The 21,240-nt window shown below is 35.5% G+C and overlaps 1 protein-coding gene across 3 annotated transcripts in view; it reads right to left on the bottom strand.

Moving 5' to 3' along the window:
- The window catches only part of EXOC6 (exocyst complex component 6), a 222,641-nt gene that overhangs the window by 156,257 nt on the left and 45,144 nt on the right, over positions 1-21,240 (bottom strand). For all 3 annotated transcript variants that reach the window (XM_039230230.1, XM_039230232.1, XM_039230231.1), the window contains exons 2-5: positions 16,024-16,195; positions 14,487-14,534; positions 14,306-14,396; positions 11,092-11,137 (exon numbers count right to left, since the gene is read on the bottom strand). In XM_039230230.1, coding sequence (XP_039086161.1) covers positions 11,092-11,137; positions 14,306-14,396; positions 14,487-14,534; positions 16,024-16,195 — 357 coding nt within the window. The remainder of the gene's footprint in view (positions 1-11,091; positions 11,138-14,305; positions 14,397-14,486; positions 14,535-16,023; positions 16,196-21,240) is intronic.

Below are 21,240 nucleotides of genomic sequence, written 5' to 3'. Positions count from 1 at the left end.
TATAAATTATACTAAAATAAATTTCTCCCTATATTAAACCTCTACCAAGATGTCTGCTTTTCTAAGTATGAGACATTTCAAAAAAATTAGGTGTCATTCTTATAGGGAAAAAAAAACATGTGACTACTCTAATGGTTTTCCAGCCCATAGGGTACAAATTATGTCAATGTTCTTACTTTATTTGCCTTCCCCTGAGCATTTCCAATTCACCAAAGTCTGAACTATCATAGAAGTTGTTATTTTTAGTCTCTACTATTCTAAATATAATATCCTATGTGCAGGAAAAAATTTTAATGTAAATGAGTAGAAAAATGTGATCCTAGAGTAAAAGAAAAAAGTCAATGGAAGCATACATACAAGTGGCCTAGAGCTTGTAATTAACAGATGAAACTTTAACTGTAATAAATATTATAGAATCTAATAAAAAGACTAGTTAATACTAGTTAATAAGCATGAAGAGATGGGGAATTGTAGTGGAGAAACATATGTTATAGAAAAGAATTAAATGAAAAAGCTGAAAATAAAATATCAGAATGAAGAATTCATTCAATGGGCTTAATATCAGACTAGATACAGAAGAAAAAATGATCCATGAATGTGAAGACAACTAAACAGACATTATGCAAAATGAAATATACAAAGGAAAAAAATAGGATCTTAGAATAGTGTCTGAGATCAATAAAAATAGTCCCAATAAAGTTTAAAATAGGTCCAAAAATTTACCCAATATGAAACAGAAAAAAAAGGAGAGCTCCTAGAAATTACGGACATTAAAAGATCTAACATACATATAACTGGAGTTAACAAAATAGAGAAAATAATGAAGAAATATTTGAAGAGATAGAAGTCCCCAAATTTTCAAAATTGATGAAAAGTACCAACCCACAGATTCAAAATAAGCTATATAATCCCCAAGCAACATAACTGTAAAGAAAAATCACACCTAAGCATATCACAGTCAAACTTATAAAAACAAAACATATGGAGTAAAACCTTACAAGTAGCCAGAGGAAAAAAGATCTAATTACAAATCTTATAACACCAATGAGAATGATAGCTGAACTTCTGAATAGAAGCAATGGAGAGCTAAAAATTAAGAAAATGTAGTATTTACAGTGTTGGAGGGAGGGGACCCTCTGACAACCTAGAGTTCCATATCTGATAAAACTACTGTTCAGAAATATATGTGAAATAAACACACTTCCAGATACACAAAACAAGAAAATTTTCTTCAGCAGACAGATATGTCCTATAATAAATACTAAACAAAATATACCATGCTAAAGGCAATTATACCAGTTAGAAGCCTATATCTACAAAAAAGGAAAAAGAGCAACAGAAAGGGTAAGTGGGTAAGTTTTATTAAAGAATCTATTTTAATTATGGTTAATATGTATGTGTATGATATAAAACATATATGTATATAATAAGTAAATTATGTTAAAACAAAAACAAAACAAATAGAGGGTGGGAATATATACAATTGTACTGTTTCTTATATTTTGATGAAGTGTAACAAAATTATTTGAAAGTGACCGTGGTGAGTTAAACATGCATATTGTGCTCTCTAGAGTAGCCACTACAAGGTTAAACAAAGATATATACAAGTAAGTGAATAGAGTTAGAGATAAATATATATACTAAAAAAACCTCAATCATGAAAAGGAAGGAAGGAAAGAATCAAATAGAAAACAGTATGATGATTAACTAAAAAGTCAACCATAATAATAATTTAATAATTGTAAATGGTCTGAAACTCCATGCACAAAGTAGAGATTTCCCACTGGATGAAAAAAAGTAAGATTCAGCTATATCTTATTGATAAGAAACACACTTTAAAGACTGAGGTTAAAAGTAAAAGAATGTCAAAGATACACCAGGAAACATCTAGTATAAGAATGCTGGAATAACTAAAATGACTACATCAATACCAGGCAATGTTGAATTCAAGACACAGAATATTACCAAAGATAAAGAAGGACATTTCATATGATACAGAGTCAAACAGTAAGAATATAAAACAATCATAAATGTGAATGCATCTAATAACAGAGCTTTGAAACACAAGGAAAATTTAAAGAACCAAAGGGAAAATAGACATACCACAATAGCTGAAAACTTAACACCCTTTTCTTACCCCTGATAGAACTGGCCAACAAAAAAAAACACTAAGGAAAAAGAATTTGAACTGTTCTAACACTTACATGACCTAACGTATTTCTAACACTAACATGAACTAACTGGTATTTCTAGAACATTAAAGCCACACTGCAAAATAAAGTCTCTTTAAGCACACATGAAATATTCACCAAGACAGAAGATATGCTGGGTCACTAAACAAGTCTCAATAAATGTCAAAGGTCTGAAACCATACAGAGTATATTAATTCACCCAATAGTATTAAACTAAAGATTAATAATAAAGATCATAATAAATCCTAAAAATCCTCCAAATACTTGAAAAGTAAACAATACACTTGTAAATAACCCAAAAGTTAAAAAAAGGAAAATAAGAAATTATTTTAAACTAAAAGATAGTAAAAACAACATTTCAAAAGCTGTGGAGTGCAAATAAAGCAGTTCTCAGAGGAAAATGTATAACTTTAAATATCTGTAATGAAAAAGAAAGGCATAAATTCACTGTTCTAAATCTCCACTCTCTGAAGACAGAAAAAGAACAAATTAAACCCCAAGTATAACAACAGAAATAATAACAACAAAAATAGAAATCAAAGAGTAAATAAACTCAAATATTAGATCTTTGAAAATATCCACAAAACAGGTGCCTGGGTAGCTCAGTCAGTTGAGCGTCCAACCCTTGAATTTGGCTAGGGCACTATCCCAGAGTCATGAGATCAAGGCCTGTGCAGGTTCTAGCTCCATGCCCAAGTTGGGCTCAAGCTGGGCATGGAGCCTAAAGATTCTCCCTCTCTCTCTGCCCCTCCCCTACTTGAGCATGTGTGCGATCTCTCTCTCTCTCTCAAAAAAAGAAAAAAGAAATAATACAAGAAAACATCCATAAAATTGTGTCATACAAATAAATCAAGGGGAAAAATACAAATTGCTAACACTGGAAATGACAAGGATGAACTATTCTACAGATCCTACATTAAAAGGATAAAATCTACAACTCAGATAAAAGTAGTCAAAGTCCTTGACAAAACATAAGATATGAAAACTGACTCAAGAAGAAATAAAAAAGCCTTAATAGCTTAACATCTACTGAAGTAACAGGATTCATATCAAAATTCTGCCAGCTGGCCTTTGCTCAGAATACAACACTCGGGGCTTATTTCAAACTGGTTACGTTTTTCTTTCTCTGTTGGTATTTTTCTGGGATCTTCACTGTGAGACTCTGGAAGGGCTCTTGAAGCTAAAACTCATTAAAGAGTAGTGGACTTCCGGGCCCCTCCAAATTTTAATCTCTAAAGCCAGGACATGCTCAATCACCTTTAAATGTTCCTACCAAGCTCCAGCAGTGGCTGCTGCTCTCAGTAAACTGTGACAGTCTCTATTTGCCTATCTCTCCAATTCGGGGGGTAGAAGACTGCCCCATGATCTTAGTTTTCCAATGGATCTAAAAAAGATTTTTTATTTTCAGTTTAACTTCTTCTTGTTGTAAAGACAGGAATGATTACTTCAAAGCTCTTTACATGTCAGACCAGAAACTGTAAGTTTCTTATTTTCATTCTTTTTTTATTTTTTATTTATTTGTAAAAGCTCTTTATATATTATAGTTATGAGTCCTGTCACACACACACACACACACACACACACACACACACACACACACAATCTTGCTAATGTTTTCTCCTAGTCTGTGGCTTGCCTACCAATTTTCTCAGAAGTATCTTTTGATGAATAAAAGTTTTTATTTGAAGTGAAGTCCAATTTTCAATTTTGTATAGTAGCTTTTTGTGATCCTTCTAATAAATATCTTTGCTTACCCCAGTATTGTGAAGAGACACTCCTACATTTTCTTATAGAAGCTCTACGATTCTAAGAGGAGAACAAACACAAGACCCACCTATATGTTGCATAAAAGGAATACTTTAAATACAACACAGAGATTAAAAGTAAAGGGATAGAAAAAGATATAGTAGGCTAACACTAATCAAAAGAACATTGTAGTAGCTATATTGATTCAGATAAAGCAGACTTCAGAGCAAGGAAAATTGTGAGATAGAAGCAATACATAATGATACAATGATCAATCTTTAAAAAGACATAACAATCCTTAATGTGTATGTGCCTAATAACAGATTGTCAAAACATGTGAGACAAAAAATGATAACAGCAAGGAATATATACAGACAGCAAAGCAGCATATGAAAAAATGCTCAATATCACATGCCAATACAGAATTGCAAATTAAAACGAGATATTACCATACATGTATTAGAATGGCTAAAGTCCAAAACACTGACAATACCAAATCCTAGTGAGGGTGTGGAGGAACAGAACTCTCATTCATTAGTGCTGAGAATGTAAAACAGTATAGCCACTCTGGAAGACAGTTTGGCTGTTTCTTACAAACTAAATACAGCCTTTTTCTATGATCTAGCAACTGTACCCCTTAGGTATTTATCTAAATGAACTGAAAAGTTACGTCCACACAAACACCTGCACACAAATATTTACAGCAGCTTTATTCATAATTGCCAGTTGACTGTTTGCCAGAAATTAGAAGCAACCAAGATGTCCTTCAATAGGTGAATGGTATATCCAAGCAATGCAATATTTTCCACCAGTGAAAAGATATAAGCTAACAAGCCATAAAAAGATATAGAGGAATCTTAAATCCATATTGTTAAGTGAAAAAAGCCAGTCTGAACATGATACATATTGTATGATCTCAAATATATGACATTCTAAAAAAGGCAAAACTATGGAAAGGTTAGTGATTGGCAGGCATTTGGTAGGGAGGGATGGGGAAGAGATGAAGCACAAGGGATTTTTCAGGCAATGAAGCTATTTGTATCATGTTGTCACGGTAGATGTGACACTATGCATTTGTCAAAATCAACAAAACTGTACAACATAAAAGAGTGAACCCTAAACCCTACTATAAATTGTAGGCTTAAAAACGTGTCAATATTGATTCTTGAATTATAAGAAATGTACTACACTCATGCAAGAAACTGTGAGGGAAAGGAAGGTATATGGGAATTCTGTACTTTCTGCTCAATATGTCTCTAAACCTGCGGTGCCTGTGTGGTTCAGTGGGTTAAGCATCCAACTTCGGTTCAGGTCATGATCTCAAAGCCTGGAGCCTGCTTCAGATTCTGTGTCTCCCTCTATCTCTCTGCCCCTCCCCTGCTCACATTCTGTCTCTGTCTCTGTCTCTGTCTCTCTCTGAAATAAACAATAAAAATTTTTTAATATGTCTCTAAACCAAAAATTACAAGCAAAGGACTTGAACAAACATTTTACAATAGAAATACACAAATGACTAGCAAATTAAAAGGCACTCAACATCAGTCATCAGAGAAATAGAAATTGAAACCACACTGAGTTATCATTTTATATGTACCAAAATGGCTCATCTAGAACAGACTTACAATATTACATTTTGGCAAGTATGTGCAGTATCTAAAATTTTCATTGCTGATGGGAATATAAAATGGTACAACCATTTAGAAAAACATTTAGTGGTTTCTTATAAAAGGTAGCCTACATCTACACTATAACCTAGCAATTCTAATCTTGTACATGTATTAAAGAGAAATGTAAACATCTGCCTACAAAGACTTGTATACTGATTTTGTGACAGCCTATTCAACACCTTCAAACTAAAAACAACACAAATACCCACCAACTGGTAAATGGGTAAACAAATTCTAAGAATTGAATACTAGTCAGCAATGAAAAGAAACAAACAATTGGTATATGCAGTAATACAGATGAATCTCAAAACATTTGGAGTGAAAGGTACTAACAAAGAGAAAATATATATTCTATTATCCCATTTATATGAGTTCTGAGAAAATGTTAAACTAACCATTAGTGACAGAAATCAGTAAGTGGTTATCTCTGGAGGAGGGAGGAGGAATCAATTAGAAAGGGTCATAAAAGGGTGATGGAAGTGTTCTAAATCTTGTTTGGGGTAATGGCTGGAAGACAGTATGAGAAAAGCTTCTGGGGTAGAAATAATGTTCAAATCTTGATATTGGCGTTTATAAATAAAGGTATATTTGCTTTTTAAAAATTCATGGAACTACAGGGGCACTTGGGTGGCTCAGTCAGTTAAGCATCAGTCTTCCACTCAGGTCATGATTTCACAGTTCATGAGTTTGATACCCACATTGGACTCTTTGCTGTCAGCACAGAGCCTGCTTCAGATCCTCTGTCCCCCTCTCTCTCTGCCCCTGCCCTACTCACACACACTCTCTCTTTCTTAAAAATAAATAAACCTTAAAAAATTTATATTAAAAAAAATTCATGGAGCTACAGACTTAAGATTTGTGTCTTTGGGTCTAAAAAAATGCTAAGCAAAAAAGTTTAAAAAATAAAAAACTGCACCACAGAGTAAATATTTTACAACAAATGTGACAGAAAAGGGACCAATCCTCAAAATATGCAAAGATTTTAAGGCTGTTTCAAACATAGTGAACTTGAAATAGTGGAATATCCATGTGAAAAGATTCAACAAGAATGGGAGATGTCAAATCCAAGCTTTGGGAGTCATCAGAATACAAGTCCAAATATTTTTTAACAAATGTGAAGTGATAGTAACTAACAAAAAACTTATTTTTTTTTGCACTTTCAAGTCAAACCAAGTATATCTGTGGCCAGTTTGATTTTGTAGGTCACTAATTTGGAACCTCTAATGATCACCAGGAATAACATCTGTTCACACGGTTTGTTACCCCATATGGATATTTATCCTGACAAAAATAAAGCAGGGCACCAGTAGTGGGGTCCTAAGTATCTGCTGCAATGGCAGCCTGAATACATGCTTTTTACCTTGACTCCTTCTTGAAATTCCTTAACATGGAAAGATTTTTTTTTTTTAAAAAAAGCATAAGCCCACACAGATTAAACGAAAAGGAGAAGAGAGAACAATAAAATTTTAGAACGCTTGAAAGCTGATGGACATGTGGTAAAAAAAACTCAGCATATCTGAGAAAACTAAATTCTACGTCAATAGTTGGGAAGCCAAGAATAGTCTCTAGGATTTCCAAAAATGTCAAGAATTGATAGGAATTCCACTACTCATGGAAGAAGGAGTGAAAGGAGGGCTGAAGTAAGGAATATTGGTTGAAAATCTGTTTAAGAAGCAAACCCTACTTAGTCATCTGGGCAACTGTCTTTCCCCATTTTGGCAAAATACTAAAGAGACTAAAACGGATAATCTCTGAATAGGGGGAGACCACCCAAAGTTGAGGGCAAGAGTACTGATCTGAAAACAAGAGGATTAACAGGGCTTATATATACCAAATGCCCTCTTCACCATCTCAGATCCCAGAATGCTGGCAGTCAGATCTTTACCCTCCAGACAAGAGACAGGAAAAGTCTCCTCAAGGGAATCTGAGCAGCCCCAGAAAAAAGAACTCCAGATATTAACATCAAAGGCTCACCAACTAAACAGCCCAGCTAGATAATCTCACTGTGAAATTCACAATCAACAAGTCCCACCCACATACCCAGAGCTTCCAATCAGCTATGTCCACTGCACTTAAATATGAGCAGTCAACCAAGGAATTACCTGCTCTGAGAAACACCTCTAAAACAAAGTCAGAGATTAAAAACAAACACATAAACAAAATCAGGGTGGGGGGTACTTTGTGGAAACAGACTATATGCAAGATATAAAAATAAAAGATCTAAAATCTCAGAGGTAAGACAAAATACTGTTAGCAATGAATCAAGAACAGGTTTGAAAAGAAAAGGAAAGAAAAGAGAAAAAAAAGAAAAAAGGAAAGGAAAGGAAAGGAAAAGAAAAAAAAGGACAGAAAGGGAAGGAGGGAGGGAGGGAGAAAGGGAGGAAGAAAGGAAGAAAAGGAAAAGTAAAAAACTTGAAAAAGTACAAAGAAATATTTGGAGATCAAAAAAACAGTTCTTAGAAATTAGGAATCAGAGAGCAGAAATGAAATAAGATCAGCATTATTTTTAGGAGATAAAATGAAGAAACATCCCAGAATCAAAGAGTCAAAAAAATAAAATTTTCTTGGTCTTCAAGAAAATAAGAGGACCAATCTAGAAGACTACATGTCACTATCTGTTGTAGAATCAAGAAAACAGAAAGACAGGGGTGCCTGGGTGGTTCAGTAGGTTAAGGGTTCAACCAGCTCAGGTCATGAATTCATGGTTTGTGGGTTTGAGCCCTGCATTTGGTTCTGTGCTGACAGCTCAGAGCCTGGAGCCTGTTTCAGATTCTGTGTCTCCGTCTCTCTCTGCCCTTCCCCCACAAGTACTCTGTCTCTCTCAAAAATAAATAAACATTTAAAAAAAAGGAACTAGGGTACGTTGGAAAATAGCTATTCTAGGTCTAGAAAAAGAAAATGGAGCCTTGAACATGTTGTGTGATAAATAAGAAAGTACTCAAGAGACAAATGAGGACACAGAAATTGGACTGAGGGGTTCCTCTAGCCAAATGTGGGACAATTTGAGCATTAAAAAAAAAATGAAAAGATTATAACACATTCATTTTCTTTTTTAAGGTTTATTTATGTCTGAGAGAGAGCAAGCAAGCATGAGTAGGAGAGGGGTAGACAGAGAGGGGGACAGAGGATCCAAAGTGGGCTGTGCGTTGACAGCAGTGTGCACAATGCAGGACTCAAACTCCCAAACCCTGAGATCACGACCTAAGCCAAAGTCAGACACTCAACCAACTAAACGAACCAAGTGTCCCAACACATTTATTTTTTAATTTTTTAATGTTTTATTTATTTCTGAGTGAGTGAGAGAGAGAGACAGACAGACAGACAGACAGACAGTGTGAGCAGAGGAGGGTCAGAGAGAGGGGGAGATACAGAACCTGAAGGAGGCTCCAGGCTCGGAGCTAGCTGTCAGCACAGAGCCTGATGCAGGGGTCGAACCCACAAACAGCGAGATCATGACCTGAGCTGAAGTCAGAAGCTTAACCGACTGAGCCACCCAGGCGCCCCTCAACACATTTATTTTTTTAGAAAATCCTTGCGTCCATAATGATAATCAGAAAAAGAAGGGAAAAAAGTAAAGGGAAATAAAAAAGAAGGGTTAAAAAGAAAAAGAAAAGTTCTTTATATTAAGAAAGATACCTAATAAATGTCAAAGGAATGATAAAATTATAAACATCACCATTTTGGAATGAGAGAATTATGAAAAGTCACCATTTTATAATCCCAATATAATAACCGATTAAAGCAAGAATCCTAAAACCAATGGGTGAAAGATTGTTAAGGAAATAGAACTCAAAATATTACCCCACAGATACTTAGTAAATGCAAAGAGAAAGAGATCTTTCAAGTGATCTGGTAGTCATCCTCTTACCCAAATGATCAAATTTAGCATAACCTAGAGACAATCTAACAGTATACACTTCTGACTTCATAGAGTGAGCAGTACACAATATCATTTATGTCATACTCATGCCAAATATACTTCACCTGAATCTAATCATGAGAAAATAAACAAATCCAAAATGTCCTAGTCTACAAGACAACTGACCTGGAACCTTTCATGAAAAACAAAGAAAAGCAGGAAGACTGTTTCAGATTAGAGGAACAAAAAAGTAATAAGCCAACCAATGTTTCAGGAACGAAAAGAAGATATAAGACATCCGGGGGGGAAATGGGGAAATCTTGAATATAAATATTAGATTATGGGGGCACCTGGGTAGCTCAGTTGGTTAAATACCCCACTTTGGCTCAGGTCATGACCTCACAGTCCATGAGTTCAAGGCCCACATCAAGCCCTGTGCTGACAGCTTAGAGCCTGGAGCCTACTTCAGGTTCTGTGTCTCCCTCTCCCTCTCTGCCCCTCTCCTGCTCGTGTTCTGTCTCTCTCTCTCTCAAAAATAAACAAACATTTAAAAAAAATTTAAATATTAGATTACATTATTGAAAAAATATACAATGCCCCAAATTGGAAGACAGTTGAAGAAACAATAAAAGGTAGTTATTTAAAGACATAAATGTAAATATCAATATAATTCCTTTAAAGAGGTAAGAGGCTCTACCCCTAGAAGGAGGAATGATGAATGGAAGTAGGGAAAATGATACCTGTTTTTCTGCAACAGACACACAGAACTATTATCTGGATTTTTAAAATATGAGGATGTACAACTTTGATAGAAAAAGAGAATATATTAACTATATACAGTTATATGTATATATATTATATATATAAAATAAAAGACTTTCAGGATAGTTTATGGTTCATGTATTAAGAAGGAAAAAATTAATTCTCCTAATTAGTATCAATTGGTAAAGGCCAATAAAACTTAATGTTTAGCACTATAAAGCAAGACATACACAGATCTTTGAGTTTAGATTTGTATATAATATACTGTGATAGTTAAGCAGTTATTAATAAACTAAGAGGAAATCACTATTTCCCTATTTGAAATGTGGAATATTCTTATTCTGATTTTTCTGTTACTTTAAAATCGTTCATCTTTAAAACATTTCAAACATTATTACAGTTAATGATTCTATGGCAATCAATAAAGTACTTCAAATTATTTTTCATTTGTCATGCATTCATTTGTGTTATAATACAGAACATGACCTACACTAGCCTAGATTGTCAAAATATAACTACCCACATTGCTTCCATTGTGGTCTCACAATTTACACTTAGCCTTTGATCATATGCAATGTTAACACAGAAGCTAATCAATAGTTTTCACTACTGTTCAGTTGTCTATTTGTTCTTCATCAATATTATCATTCTTTGAGTTCACTTATAAAGAACCAGGATCCACAAACAAATGGCTATAAATGGCTAAGAATTGTTTTATTAGATGATCCTGACAGGCAAATTGCGTGAAAAAGAATAAAGGTCGAAAGCAAAACTTCCCATGACTCACTATAATTTATATTGTTTATCCATGCTTTAATAGAAAAATAAAAGATTCCTATTAAAACCAGGAAAGAAACCAACTCACCGTTTTGCACTCATCTGTTCTTTTAGCTTACTGTACATTTCCAGCACTGCATTAAAAAATAACTTATTTTAGCTTTCAAAATAAAAAAAATTGAGATGAAAAAATTAAAGGGAAGAGTATATTATAATTCATTAATTTTCTCTATAATTTAATTCAGGCTTATATTTTCAAATAAAATTTTATACTTCAAGTAAATAAAAAACATTTTAATGTCTACATATATTGAATATTATTTATACCCATTATCTGGAATTTGGAATACTTCAATATGCTGACACTTATAATTGAGATATTAACCAACTAATAATTATCATTATTCAGAAACTTATATATCTTCCGTGTGGTAGAACTGGAAATTTGGACTTCAGTTACTCAAGAAACAAAGCTGATTGAAAATGATTAATTTTGATTAAATATATCAAATAATACTCATATACCAAAAATACCAAACACAACTGTGTTACATAGCTCATTAAACAAAATTTTATACCAAACTGACATATTTAAAAACCCTCAAAAGTGTATAGCAGAGACTAAATTATCATAATCATAAGTAAATATAACAAAGCAACTTTGTTTTATTATTTTTATTATAGACTCAGAAATGCAATTATTCAATAAAAATTGTTACAAGCTTCAGCAAGAAGCATTCAGCATTGCCACCAATAAGGTTTTAATGCCACTATGCAGATTACCATTTATCCTTAGTAGAAGTTCAAAGTATAAAGTGAGCAAATTATTGACTCCTCAAGCCAGCTCACATTTTCACAGACCACAAAGACAGAACACTTTTTTCCCAGATCTTCTATTTTGGTTACTTCCCAGGGGTCTTCAAGTTCATAGAATCTTTCACTTGTCTGAAATCCATTAACACCGCAATGGTGGCAACAGTGAACCACCTTAACCCTGTGGACCCTATGTATATCTCTATGACAGCCCGTATACCGTAATGAAATTATTTCTCACATTTTCTAACCAAAGCATTACCGTGAACACATAACCTGGGAAAAAGCCTAACACTGCTGCTATAAGTATAAACCTTGAAATCTCCTGTTTTATCTCAACAATTCATGCAATTTTCTTATTATACTTATTATACTATTTCCATATAAAAATAATGCTCTCCTTGGGGCGCCCGGGTGGCTTAGTCGGTTAGGCGTCTGACTTTCGCTCAGGTCATGATCTCGCGGTTCGTGGGTTCAAGCCCCGCGTCGGGCTCTGTGCTGACTGCCAGCTCAGAGCCTGGAGCCTGTTTCAGAGTCTGTCACTCCCTCTCTCTCTGACCCTCCCCTGCTCACGCTCTCTCTCTCTCTCCTAGAAATAAATAAAACATTAAAAAAAAAAATAATGCTCTCCTCAAAAATAAGCAAGAAAACTAATATATCAGGAAAGTATATTGTTTACCCTATGACTTCTTCTATCCTGTCATACTCCTAGTCCAAGGAGAAGTTAGGCAATTGTACAATAATTAATAGCTTACTTGTCTTTATTCACATTAGGCTGTAGGATCCTTCAGAGCTGGGAATGTATCTTTTTCAAAATTATACTTTCAATATCTACCATAATGGCTGACACAAAAAAGTATTTACAACTGGATAATTCTATAGAAGGCTAATAATGGAGGAAAGGAGGCAGTTCTCAATGTGGCTATCAGGAACATGATGTTTACATAAACTCAGATCGCCTGTACAGCTTTGAAGGCAAAGACAGTATCAGTAACAAAAGTCTAACCTCTGCTTCCCTTTATTTTTCTATTCTAAATAGCCCCCTCAGGGAATAAGCTAAATTCAGCTCTTCCTCATTCTAATCAGTACCCAATTTTTTAGACTTATTCTCATTCACGGACAAAGCAATCAAACTTAGAGACTATCTTCATGGCTACTTCAGTGTAGCTGATGGTGGCAAAGAGGTATTATTAAACATTACTACAAGGAAGTAGGTTCTCAACCCTCATGAAACCGAACATAATAAGCAGACATTTTATTTACTCAAACTTAATGTGCCAGCATCCAGAGATTAAACTGAGTAGAATTTTAGTGACTCTTAAAAAAAAAAAAAAGTTATTCTAACAAAGTCAGAAAACAATGTGTTTTAGCTAATAAAATCTGACAGTTTTGGGGTGCCTGGGTGGCTCAGTTGGTTAAGCATCCAACTTCAGCTCAGGTCATGATCTTGCACTTCTTGAGTACAAGCCCCACAATGGGCTTTGTGCTGACAGTTCAAAGCCTGGAGCCTGTTTCAGATTCTATGTCTCCCTCTCTCTCTGCCCCTCCCCCATTCACACTTTGTGTGTGTGTGTGTCTCTTTCCGGGTCCCTCTCTCTCAAAAATAAACATTAAAAAAATATTTAATAAAATAAAATCTGAGAGTTTTAAGATATAATTTGTATTTGAAGGTAATTTGGTATTATATAAATATTATACAAAGCATCTCATTCTATTCCCCAGGGTATAAAGGTTCAGGTTCCTTCCTAAAAAATTAAGTTTAAAAGATGGGACTCTAAGATGGATTCAGCTTACTATATGGGAAAAAAAAAAAAAAAAGAGGACATACACATGCTTCCTTTTGTTTGAACAGAATACATCAGGGGAAAGAAAATACTGGTTAGTTTCTTCAGAATTTATTTGATGTCAGTAATATCTGAGCTGTAACAGACAGATCAAAAACTCAGAAATCTAAAAAGTCAGTCTTTCCAAAATATAGGAGTAAAGGCAAGCCCAAAGAAGGGAGAGGACCTAGCACTTTTGGATGTTTTCTTATTTTGTCAGCGAAATGAGATCATGAGCAAAGCAAAACCAACCTGCTTAAACAACAAACAGAAAAACGTGGACAACTAGTTATAAAAAATTAGGCAAATTAGGAAAAGGCAAGGAAATATAACGAAAAGACACTCTCCTCCATGGGAAAGTATTCTGAGGAAAAACAAAAGAGCGGCGGGAGGGGGTTGAGGGACAAAGGACAAACTAGGCGGGAGGAAATAGGAAAGGTACAGGTTTTTCTAGGAACCTGATGTGACAGATCATCAAACAGGGGCTTTATAAGATAAGAAGACCATGAAAATTCAAGGGCTAAAATGGACAAGGAAGATAACCATGAGCTTTTGGAGGCAATCACCAAATAATCTGTAATTCCCATAATGAATAATGACCATACACTATCATTAGATTATAATTTTACCAAACCAAGCATTAGACTGTAGACAAGTTTAACTCACCTGGAAGACATAACTGCAATTTTTCTACTACTGTTGTAATATTCCTCTGCTGAATTCTACATCGAATAATATCTTCTGTTTGGACTATGACCTTAGAAAAGAAGAAATAGTTCATATTTTTAAGCAAACAGTTAAACTGTAACCACAAACTGAGTGTGCAAAAAATGTATCATATTCTCACCTCCTTTCCAGCATCTTGAAATTTTCTGTTGGTATCAGTAACTTGCACCTTAAAAATAATTTCACCTTAGTTAGACAAATATGCATAAAACTGCTCTGATATAACTGCTCACCCTTGTAATCAGATCATGCTTCATGAGAAACTTAGAACAAAGAAATGCAAATTCAAATTAACTCTACAGCTTGAACTTGAACTTTTGATTGAAAAGGGCTTTTGTTAACTTCAATTACTTATGACAGTTCTTTTTAACAGATTCTGTGGCAAACTTCTCAAATTTAATCTAGATTTTTGAACTTTACTTGCTTCTCTAAGTCTGTCAAACAATTCAAATCACTGACCCAATTGACCACTGGTCCCTTTTTGATAACTTCAATGAGGTCTATGTGCCATTCATTGTCTGTAGGAAATGGTGATTGCATTTTATGGTAATTAAACATTCATACTTTGCTGAATGCAAACACTGGGTGGTTGATTAACATCAAACACGGAAATCTCAATCCACAGCAACATTTTAATGCTGCAGGTGCAGACAAAGCTCAACCTCAAATTTTCCCACATATTAAGTGACTCATTAGGTCATCATCATAAGGAAGCACATTCTAGTTTATTAAAAATCTCATTAATTTCTGAACAAAGATGCTCAGTGACCTCATTGATGCTGTATTTGGTCTCTTGTTATCTGAATATCCTTTATATAATAGTTTTTAATCATAACCTTTGGTGAACCAGCGTCATTTTATCTACTAAATTCTCCAAATGTAAAGAAACATAAACAGGCCAATTCTTAAAACTAAATATTTTGTATTCTGACTAAACAAATCCAGGTCTCATTTAATAAATAACATTTCTGCTCTGTGGCAGAAAATGCAGACCAACTTTCTTTAAGAAAATTATGCTTTGCTATTAAACTAAGTTTCAATATTATTAAATAATTTTGAGAACATAATCACATCGTAAGTTTTTAAAGGTTTTTAGAGGATAGCTTTTATAATTATTGTACTAATTGTCATTTTAAAAATTCTAAAACTGCAAATGAGGCCTTTCATTGTACGAATTCTTTTAGTTCATTTCCCTGCATGGAAAGAAATCCTGTTAGGTCAATGCATTACTTGCCTTACAAAAAAGAGATTACTCCTGTCATTAGCATGACAACTATGTTAATAGAGCATAAAGAGCATTCTCAAATATACACACTAACTCACTTCTTAAAAACAGTACATTTAATAATGATTTGTACATATGCACTAAAAATACTTGAGTAATTTAATGAGAGCAAAGGTAAAGAGAATTTTTTTAATGTTTCTTTTTTAAGTTTATTTTAAGAGAGAGCGGGGAGGCGCACAAGCGGGGTAGGAGCACAGAGAAAGGAAAGAGAGAGAATCCCACGCAGGCTCCACCCAGGAGCGTGAAGCCCCATGAAGGACTCAGACCCAGGAACCATGAGATCATGCATGAGCTGAAACCAAGAGTTGGATGCTTAACTGACTGAGCCACCCAGGAGCCACAAAGGTAAAGAGAATTTTAAAACATTTCTTACCTTCAGTTTTTCTGCATCAGTCCTTACTTTAAGGAGTTCTGTAATAGCATCTACAAAACCCTGATGATGAAAATTACACATCTTTTCAATTTCCTTGTCATGATTACGGATACAAGCATCTAACTTTTCCATAAACTTCTTGTGTGCATTTGGTTGGTCATCATACACAGACCTAAATGTATACAAAAAGAATGATAACATTAACTTCCCAGTTCACCAAAATTTATTTTTTTTAGCCTATTCTTTGCAACAGCTAATACTTTGTTGGGTTTTTTTTTTTTTTTGCTTTGTAATCAGTATATTAAGGAGATATTCATACATTTCAAGAATTGCTTAATTCTGGTATTCAGATTTAAGCCTATGAATATGACTTTTAAAAAAAAACATTTTTAAAGTTTTATTCATTTATTATTTTGAGGGGAGGGGCAGGAGGGGGCAGAAGCAGAGATAGGGAAAGACAGAATCACCAGAAGGCTCCACATGCTGTCAACACAGAGCCCAACGTGGAACTTTAACTCGAACTGTGGGATCATGACCTGAGTCGAGATCAAGAGTCAAGACGCTTAACCAACTGAACCACCCAGGCACCCCATGAATATGACTTTTAAACATACAATTAAAGCTATTAATCATAATTTGCTATAGTACCAACATTAAATTACAGTTACTTTGGAGCATAAGTTTAATGTTTAAAGTAAGTCTATAACATACCTTAAAAACACCTTCCTATCTCTTACATGTAAATTATTTCTCCCATGTAAAGGTTTCTTCACTCAAGTTATCCTGCTCCCAAAGTCATTACTCTGAAGCTTATCATGGTCCAAAGGGAAGAAAAAAAAGGATAACCAGAACTGATCAAAATAATAATAATAATAATATAAAGATGGCACAGAAGGGAATGCAATTTTACAAGTGGAAGCCCTAAAGCAGCAGCATATTATGATAAAGCCCTTCTTTAGAAAGGTATCATTTCCATCATGGATGCCACAGGCCAGATTACATAGCATGCCATCTTCAAGTAACAGCTGAGGCAAGAGAATAGATGCAGAAGCATCACCATGAATCCACTTAATATAGCTATAGTTCAGCACTCCTCTACAAATTAAGTTCTTTGATTGTCAGTTAAATACAAGTTTTAACTTGATAGCAATAGCTGATAATCTTTTTTTTTTAATGTTTACTTATTTTTGAGAGAAGAGTGTGAGCGTGAGTGAGGAAGGGTGGGGGAGGGAGGCACAGAGGATCTAAAGTGGGCTCTGTGCTGACAGCAGAGAGCCTGATGTGGGGCTCAAACTCATGAACTGAGAGATCATGGCCTGAGCCAAAGTCAAACACTTAAACAACTGAGCCGTGGGGCGCCTGGGTGGCTTAGTCGGTTAAGCGTCCGACTTTCGCTTAGGTCATGATCTCGCAGTTTGTGGGTTCAAGCCCCGCGTCAGGCTCTGTGCTGACTGCCAGCTCAGAGCCTGGAGCCTGTTTCAGAGTCTGTTGACTCCCTCTCTCTCTGACCCTCCCCTGCTCATGCTGTCTCTCTCTCTCCTAGAAATAAATAAAACATTAAAAAAAAAACTAAGCCGTTCAGAGGCCCTGCAACAGATGATAATCTTAAAATAAAACTGGATTAACAGTACTGCCGTTAGTAAAAATCATTTGTGTGAAATATTACTTAATTTATTTTTGAACATGTTAATATTAAATAATATTATCTACAAACCCTGTAGATATCTGGAAACTGACTAGGTATCTAGAACTAAAGGTCTGAGGCTAAGAACTTGAGTCTTTAACATACCAGTGCTCAAAAAAGAAATCACTGAGCAAATGATTAAGAACATGATGATGATGAACTTCATCGTTAATAATGAACAAACTCCTGATTTCTACAGCATTTACTATGTCAGAACATACTCTAAGTGCTTTGTATATTAATTCCTCACAACAAGCCTATAAAGGTATTGTTATTACCCTTGCTTTATCGATGTATTAGATTATATAACTGCTATAAATTCCACAGCTAGCAAAGGGCAGCTGGGATATAAATCCTGGCACTATGACTCCAGCATTCATATTCTCAAGTACAAGGCCATACTGCAGTCACCATGATTTTCTCTAAGTATGGTGTACATATTCCTACTTATCTCCGCTCATACTGTCTCCACAACCTCCCAGCCAACCACCATGCAGAAAAAATTAACCTTGCGCAAAGAAAGGTTTGGCCCCCGTCCCCAGCTCCTGCGAGGTCTCTGGAATGTCCTGATAGTTGTCTTTGTTTATATGGGGGTCTTGGGCAATGCCAAATAATCTAAGCTAGCAATGTGATTTACAATGTGAGTTATAGTGGATGGGGACCTTGAGGCCACATCATAACAGCTCTGGAGAGTCTGTAGATTAAGGGTAAGCAACTCACACCAGTCAGTCATGTCTATGTGACCAACCCCCAGGAAAAACCCTGAACACCATGGCTTAAGTGAGCTTCCCTGGTTGGCAATATTCCATGACTGTTGCCATACATCATTGCTGAGAGAAATAAGTGCTGTCTATATGACCATTGAGAAAGGACAACTGGAAGTCCTGACCTAGAACTCTCCTAGACCCTAACTTATGTGCCTCTTCCTGATGTTAATTTTAATCTGTTTTCTTTTGCTGTAACAAACAGCAACTGTGAATATAAAAGCTTTCTAAATTCTATGAGTCCTCCTAGTAAATTACTGAACTTCAGAGTAGTCTTGGGGACCTCCCAATCTGTGCCCCCCAATCTGTTGCCCATTGTTTGATATTTTGTTCAATTTCCATTTCCTCCAACAGACCTTCGTCAATCATTTCCATGCCAGGTAATCTCTTCATCTGCAGAATAGGTAAATTTACAGCCCTTTCCACTCATTGTGACATGTAATTCTATGTTATCCTTTTTCTGTAAGCCTTTCAAATATATGTTGTATATTTTATTTCTTCATATCAACCAAAAGCTTCTTGAGGGCAGCCTCCATGTTATAGGTTTTTAATGAGTACTTATTAACAATATTAGAGAAGCAGTATTGGATAACAATTATTAAGAATTTGAGCCTTGGGGCAGCTGGGTGGCTCAGTTGGTTGAGTGTCCAACTTCGACTCAGGTCATGATTTCACGGTTCGTGGGTTTGAGCCCCGTGTCAGGCTCTGTGCTGTCAGCCTGAGCCTGGAGCCTGCTTCAGATTCTGCATCTCCCACTCTCTCTACACCTCCCTCACTCATTCTCTCTCTTTCTCTCTCTCTCTCTCTCAAAAATAAATAAACATTTAAAAAATGAATGTGAGCCTTTAAGAGTTGAGCTAGAATCTTGGACATCTTTTCTTTTCTACCTTTACTACTCTCTCAACCTCATCCAGATTTGGAGATCTTTATTCCCTAAGCACATGGACATCTCACAAATTTATGATTCCAGCCCCAACCACTCCCCTAAACTTCAAACTCATATATTTCTCCACCTGGGTATCACATAAGCACCTCAAATATGTCCAAAATGAATTCCTACCTTCTTCCTCAAAACCTGCTCCTCCCATGGTCTTCCTCCATCTCAGTAAGCCCTACTCTTGTAGTTGCTCTGGCAAAAAAACAAAACAAAACAAAACAAACAAAAAAAACAACTTGAAATCACCCCTGACTATTCTCTCTCACCTTCCCCAGCAAAACAATCCAGCAAATCTCACCTCTAGTGGTATCACCATGGACGGTGCCACCATCGTGTCTTGCCTAGAATTCTGCCAACTGCTTCCTAATCAGTCTCCTTGACTGCACCCTTGCTCCCCTTCAGTCTGTTTACACACAGTAGACAGAATGATGTCATTAAAATATAAATCAGATCCCGTATCTCTTCTGCTCAAAACCCTATTTCTCTTACAAGAGCCCATAAATCCCTATATAATTTTGCCCCATGTTATCTCACTGGCCTCACTTTCTAATACTTACTCTCTACTTTACTTATTCTATGCCAGCAACACTGGCCTCCTTGTAATTCCTGCAACACACCAAGCACATTCCTGTCCTACACTTTACACATGCTATTTCCTTTACCTGGATCACACTTCTCACATGTGAGCTGCCTCTCTTATCACTTTCAGGTTTTCTTATCCCCTTCCTGATAAAGCCCTTTCTCATCTACATTATATCTATGTTATAAACACACACACAAAATTCCCTTCCCTGCTTTATTTTTTCTTCTTTCTTTTCTGAAACAAAGTAGTTTGCTTTAACACTGCATCACTCTTACCACTATAGAATATACTCGGATATAATCTCTTGCATACTTTTATTTATTTTGTCTTTGCCCACTGAAACATAAGTTATATGAGGGAAGAGTTTTTTTTGTCTGTTTTGTTCCCCAATGAATGCTCAGCCCCAAATAAATAATACTTATCACATAGCAGATGCTTAATAAACAATTGATGAATAAGTGGATGGATAAATGGATGGAGACACATGGGATCAGAAAGGACACTTACTAACTGTTCTATCTCCGATAAGCTCCTTCTCTAAATCGCAACTTTCTCAACACTAACTGTTCTATCTCCGATAAGCTCATTCTCTAAATCGCAACTTTCTCAACAATAAAATAGGGATAAAAAATAGTATCTATATCAGAGTGTTTTTAAGGATTAAATTAGTAAACACATGAAAGATTCTTAGCAGTTACTGACATATTATAAGTGCTCAATATACACTGGCTACTAGCATAATATGCACATAAAAAACAACCAAATCCTTATTAAATGAATGAATTGGTTGTTGAATAGGTAGTGGCTGCAAATATCAAATATAGCTACTCCATGCTAAAGGAGTTGACTACTACTAATATTTGACATCTGCATGAGGCCTTTTGCATTTTTTACATCCAATGTTTTTTTTTTAATTTTTTAAATGTTTTATTTATTTCTGAGAGAGAGAGACAGACAGCATGAGCAGGGAAGGGTCAGAGAGAGAGGGAGACACAGAATCTGAAGCAGGCTCCAGGCTCTGAGCTAGCTGCCAGCAGAGAGCCTGATGCGAGGCTCAAACCCATGAACCGTGAGATCATGACCTAAGCCGAAGTCGGACACTTAACCAACTGAGCCTCCTACCCAGGCACCCCTCCAATGTTTCATTTCTTATACCGCACCAGAGAAAATATTGCCTCCTTTTCACAAGTGAGGAAGTAGGCATAGGAAAGGCAAATGGTGGGGCACCTGGGTGGCTCAGTCAGTCAGG

This window comes from Hyaena hyaena, unplaced genomic scaffold (assembly GCF_003009895.1).
Source record: "Hyaena hyaena isolate Hyena2069 unplaced genomic scaffold, ASM300989v1 scaffold_44, whole genome shotgun sequence".
NCBI classification, from domain to species: Eukaryota; Metazoa; Chordata; class Mammalia; order Carnivora; family Hyaenidae; genus Hyaena; species Hyaena hyaena.
This window is presented reverse-complemented; position numbering and strand designations above follow the sequence as displayed.